The sequence below is a fragment of the Aedes aegypti genome, chromosome 3 (genome assembly GCF_002204515.2).
Source record: "Aedes aegypti strain LVP_AGWG chromosome 3, AaegL5.0 Primary Assembly, whole genome shotgun sequence".
Taxonomy (NCBI): domain Eukaryota; kingdom Metazoa; phylum Arthropoda; class Insecta; order Diptera; family Culicidae; genus Aedes; species Aedes aegypti.
Window position 1 is genome coordinate 306642062 of NC_035109.1, and position 6112 is coordinate 306648173.

The following is a 6112-nucleotide window of genomic DNA, read 5'->3' on the forward strand; positions in this document are numbered from 1 at the left end:
ATATAATTTCTGTAAATGATGTAAGCAAGGAAAATGTGTTGTGGATTTCATCATGATCGAGCACATCTGGGCAGATGGACATCTTAAAAACTAAGTAAAACTCAAATTGTTCTTGTAAATATTGCAAATGCATTGAATTTGCTATAAAATACTGTTCTTGGAGTAAAAACATTCGGTGATGTGTAATTTTACAGAAAACCAGACATTTCCAGATTGTGTCTAGTATTGAGACCCACCATTGATGATTGGTCAATTTGGTACTAGAATACTTCATCGAAATGTAATGTCAAAATTCATATGTATCTTTTCAAGTTTGTTTTTGTACGCTACAAAAATGATAGCATTTATCATAAAGATCACATAAAATTAGTATAGTTTGAATTATGAATTTAGTGGCTGCCAGATAATTACGGTACTGGGGGTTCTCCTCCTACTTATTTCCATGTTCTTGGCCACCATAAAACCTTCAACAAAATGACTATCGCCATAGATGAACTTAATTTTATTCCAATTCAGCTCCAAAGATTGAAAGTACGATTTAGGGTTTTGAGATATTTTGAACAACTTTTATATGTAGGGTAATAACCTACTTAGGCCCTTCATAATTCACCTTCGCATGGACGATTTTTCTCGATTCAACTGTCCGAAATTTTGCGAATAAGTCGCTTCAATACGACGAATTCGAGGTAAAATATGAACTTAGTGCTTTTAAAAAATGCTCTCTAAGTCCCTGTCCATTAATTTGCTCAGAATCAACGTTCCATGTACTTGGTTACCATTGGCTTTTAGGGCGTTATTACAAATTATTCGAGAAATGTGTAATCGGCCTTAGTAACAACATATTGATTGAACAATAAGTTATATTTTAGAGGCGTAATATGTTAAATCAAAAATAACTGAAAAATTGAAAAATCTACAAATTCAAAATCCTGTTTAAGCGTCTATAGATTATCAAAAAATGATCTTCTGACGCAAAGTTAACATAATAAAAAAATATGCATTTCAAAATCAAAAACTAAACACCGCCACACTAATAAATTCGACTCCGGATTACGAGATAATATAATTGACTGTTTTTACATAGTTGTTACCTTCACTTGACACGCATTAAAATATCAATCCAATTTGAAATATATTCACGAATCTTTTTCATCACCTTCGGCCCCAAACTCATCCACTTCATATTCGTTTACTTACCATCTCTGAAAACACAACTATCGCCGTTACTGATCCATACAGACCTGAATGAGGCGGTACGGCCAACCGACCGTAATCGCTTCATATGCAATTAAATGCAATTTTAAGCCAGCCGAATGTCACCCAATTCAATCATAACCGATGGGCCCCATCATCGCTGCCGATGACTGCCAGCGATGACACCAACGATGTGACACCGGGTAAGAACAGTTAGATTACTCGAACGACAATCACCACGAATACCGCTCGGGGCAGCGAGAGAGACAGATAGGAAGATGATTCGACTCGGGGAACGAACGACGAAGATGAACCAATTTGCCTCCCGTGGTGCAACCGGTTTCAGTCGGGTCCGAACAGCGGGAAATCCTCGGAAGGGAGACCGGTAATGGCCGGAAGACAGGGGATGCGATAATTAAAAATGACATTCATTGTTATATTTTTCGTTCGTAACATTTTTCCCGTATCTCAATGTTTTATTTCGTTGATTTTTTTAATATTATTCTGTACCACCGATCGTTTGTTTGTTGTTTTTTTTTTCTGTCAGTGTTTTATTTTGTGGATTTTTTTATAAAACGTTTTAATAAAAATACATAACTAGCTTTGTTTGTGTGTGAGAGAGATTTGGAGTGTGTAATGTGTGTTTCGTGATATTACAAGTTATGTACACTTAAAAATACTATTTACACAACAAGAAAGGAAAAGGAAACTCTAAAACGAACTCTCTTTCGCTTTGCTTCGCTCTCTGACTGGTACACAACTTGATGTTTTCGTTTCTACTTGTAAAAACTGTCTTAAAATCTCCTGCCGATTTTTGCTTATCGCTACGCTCTGCATACGCTAATATCTTTCCGCTTAACTATCAGACCATCGAAAAACACAACGTGCAACTGGGCGAGTTTGTTCCTCCTGTTTGATGTGAGATGCCTCACCGGTTCATACGGGAAGGACAGTCTTTGATATTCTCTATTAGATCGCTTCTCAAATTGACTAGAATTAATTTATACAACTTGCCGTGTGTGAGAGTTTGGGTGGACCATGATCATCAGCGAGCATAAAATCTTAAGTTACATCTTCCAAATTTGTGCATTCGGAACGCAGAAGTTACTGTGGAGGTTTGAGCAGAATCTATCAAGTCTAAGAAGGGGTTCAATGAGCTTGAAGTTTGTATGTGAAAAGTGAGAAATGCATGTTGATGTTGCATTTTTGCTTATAGGTGGCGTTTTAGTCGATGAGCACCTTTTGTTAATGACTTGAAGATTCCCCAATCAATAAAGGAGAGACTGCAATAATCCTGTCTGAACAAGTTTGAAAATATAATTTTTCTAAGGAGTAATTTATTATATCTAAACGAAACAATGTTCTCTGCACAAACTTCAGACTCGTTGATCCTCCTTCTTAGACTTGTCGAATTTTGTTACCTCCTCAATTGCTTCTGGAGGACCTTATAAACAAATTTGGGAGTTCAACTTGAGATTTTTCACATGAGAATGGACCACCTTTGAGTGAGTGTTCGTGTTGATGACTTTAAATATTAAGATAATGCAATACTATGAAAAATCTCGATATGACTCGTTTTGCTCCACAAATTTCTGATACTCGCACGCGTTCATCTCCTACCATACAATATATTAATATATAATTAAATTTTACATCTGTTTGCGCTTAGCCTACACCACTAGTAACAATAAAGGATCTGAGCACGTGTGCGTTCGAAATAAACGAACTTATGGTTTGCTTCCAACAGTGGGGGAGAGAGGAATCTACCTGTGTTGTCCTAAGTATCCGAAACGTTCTTCGGAACTTCGTATATGTGATGGGCATACTGGGGCGAGTAGATGGTCGCACTATGGCCCGGTTGGCTCGACAGGACCAGCGTGGATGTCGTCGAAGAGCTGGATGCCGGCGTCTGAGGCAAAGGCTGCATCTGCTGCTGGTGCAGCTGGTGAGACTGTGGCTGCGGAGTTCCTCCCTGCGACTGATAATGAGGGAAAGGCAGCGAGTACTGACCGCCGGAGTAAAGGGGGGAAGGATGCTGATGGTTCCTGAACACCGGGTGGTAATTGTAGGTGTAGATGTTGCAATGAGGCTGATGATAGTCACCTTCACCCAGCGTCTTCTGAATCTCCATATCTTTTTCCTCCTGGAGAGTGTTGCGCTTATTAGCTCGCCAATGACGACGGAAGGTTTCCAGAATTCGATGCCGCAGTCGGTACACAATCAGCACGAAGGTTGTAATTGTGGCAGCAGAAGCCACGATGATGGCTCCGAAAATGGCCCGCTCTTTGGATTGCAAGTGCTTACAGCCAAGCATTTCGGCGGAAATTTCTCTCAATGACTCGCCATGCAGACGATCTGGATGGATACAAACGATCTGAGCTTCTTCGGATTCGATGTTCTTCCGATGGAGCAGGTTTCGCAGCCATAGCATTTGACAATCACAGCTGAGGGGGTTCTCCGAAACATCGAAGCTAGTTAGGTGCTTCCAAGGCAGCAGCTCTTCACGGAACGTCGTAATTTTGTTATCTCGTAAGATGACCTTCTTGATATGTGGTAATCCTGAGAAAGCACCTTCATCCAGCTCATGTAGTTCCTTGTTAGATGCAATGGTGATTGATTCCAAATTTGGGTTCGCTGAAAATGCTCCAGCCTGGATTCGTTTGAGATTCAGTGCTCCAGAGATGTCGATGCTTTTCAGATTGTTAAGGCCAAAAAAGGCTCCCTCTGGGATGACCTCGAAGTCATTTTGACCGATGACCAAGTCTTCTAACCGTTTGAGCATACTCAGTTGAACCGTTGGGACCTTCAGCAAATGATTATCCGAAAGATCGATAGACCTTATGTTCTCCAGACCTTGGAATGTATCAACAGTTATGTTGACCAGCATTGACCCATGGATATCCAACCTTCTCAGGGATTGCAGCCCTTCAAATGCTCCTTGTTGGATTTTGTACAATGAATTCGTCCCCATGTACAACTCTGCCAATGTCTTGAGAGGTGTAAGGGAAAGCGTTGGTATTGTCTTGATTGCATTATCATCCAGATAGAGCACACGCAGTTCGCTCAAACCCTCGAACGCCTTTGGATCCAACTGTCCAATTCTGTTCTGGCCAAGGTTCAACTCCTCTAACTTTGGAAGCTCCTCAAACATTGCACTTGTAATTTGATCTAAGAAATTTCCCCGCAGGTTCAATACCCGTAGGTCCGTCAGGCCAGCAAACGTTTTATTGCTCAATGTGCCGAGTTTATTGTTGTTCAAGTGCAGTTGAAGCAGCCTCCTTTGGTACATAAAGATGGAATCCGGAATGTTCAACAATTGATTATAGCTAAGATCCAGCATTGTCAAGTCCGAGTAAAATTGAATCGACGAGTCAATCGACCTGATCTTGTGAAATTTAATAACCAAGCGGCGGATCGATGGATTCAATGCAATCGGCAGCACGTCCAATGATCCTTCTCCACAAGTCACATGCAGCTTCTCGTCATCGCACGTACAGCTGTTGGGGCAGTACGAGATGGATTTAATCACCGGTACCATCAGCGCCAGCAGTGCTGTTATAATCACGACCACTTGCGACTTCATGATTTATATCCAGGTCTTTTCAGCTTCTCTTCACAAACATTGATTCTCTTCTTTCTTGCCTCCGCAATACACTTCAACGTCAATTATCTCCCAACTATTCCAAATGTTTGTCATAAATTAGAGAAAGGCACTTAACACAAGAATTCGCTTCTATTCTTACTGCTTCGTTCACATATGGATCACAACGGCTAAAAACCTCTCCGCCGGATCTTGTTTTGTAAACAAACACTTCATCGACACATTTTCTCTTCGTGACTGCCAACTCTAGGCTGTGTCTCTATTACGAAAATTTTCTCCGCAATAATGAAAACATAAAAATTCTAGTCCACTTAAAATCCCACTCACACTCTTGAGATTGCTTCTCGAGTTTGTCGTCCTTCGCCTAGCTATTTTCACCAAACGATAAAACCGCCTCCTATCAAAATTTCACCCGAAACAACGGAGGAGCGCGCGCGTTTCATCCAATGCTCCCAAAAGGCTGCTGCAACGATTCCCAACTGACCGGCAGGCAATGAACGATTCTGACGCGAACAAGAGTTGTATTGTGACTAAACCCCGAACAATACAATCACTCCCTTATATCTTCTACCTCGGCACGAACGGAACTCATCTGCCGCGAACGCACCCGAACAAAGCGGAAATGACAAGGATCGGGCGCACCGGCCCTCACGAACGGCGAACCAAAGCAAACCACTCAAAAACACGCCGAAGCCGAATCGACCCACTCACTCTCTCGCTCTCAGCCGCCCATGCGCTCTCGTCTGAGTGCCAATGTAAACAACGACCCGAACGCATCTTCGGCTCCGTCTGAGTTCCCGTTTCTGGTGGCTCTAAAATTAGATCCCGTCGCGATGCGATTCAGTCGCGTCTGGCTGCTGCTGGCTGCTCACCAAGGCAGCTGAAGCACCGCGCCCGTGTTCTCCCAGCAAAACCATCAACGGCGACACTTTATTTCCTCGTTAATTCGATTGGATTGATGTGCAACTCTGGGCGCGCTGTCTTTATCGTCGCTGGTCCCCGACAGCAGCAGCAGCAGCGACGTGGTAGATCTTTTTGAGCCTGGGAAATTTATTACAACTTCAAGTGAACTTCGGATCCAGCGGACCGCGGCAAGGGCGCGAAGGCGTCTGGAGTTAAAATTAGAGCACAATCCGTGGAACGCGGAAAAATCTCCGAGACCGTTGCTGCTGCAGCTCGTCACGTCTAAGCCATGCATCAACTCAGAGGGGGGGGGGGGGCAGTTTGCGCTCCCGGTGAAGGATGATACTTTGTTCTTTGTGCCCGTGACAATTGCACCATAGATAGTAGTGTAGTGTACGCGAGATGAGCTATGGA

General features: G+C 42.6%; 1 protein-coding gene across 1 annotated transcript; it reads right to left on the reverse strand.

Moving 5' to 3' along the window:
• Positions 1-1763: 1763 nt before the first annotated feature.
• Positions 1764-5321, reverse strand: LOC5575254 (insulin-like growth factor-binding protein complex acid labile subunit). The gene has a single exon (XM_001661801.2). It carries the CDS (start codon positions 4775-4777, stop codon positions 2972-2974), a length of 1806 nt encoding a protein of 601 aa, XP_001661851.1. The 5' UTR covers positions 4778-5321; the 3' UTR covers positions 1764-2971.
• Positions 5322-6112: the final 791 nt, after the last annotated feature.

What these genes read in the sequence shown, in the direction of transcription:
- LOC5575254 (XM_001661801.2), bottom strand. Translation starts at nt 4,777, where the DNA reads ATGAAGTCGCAAGTGGTCGTGATTATAACAGCACTGCTGGCGCTGATG.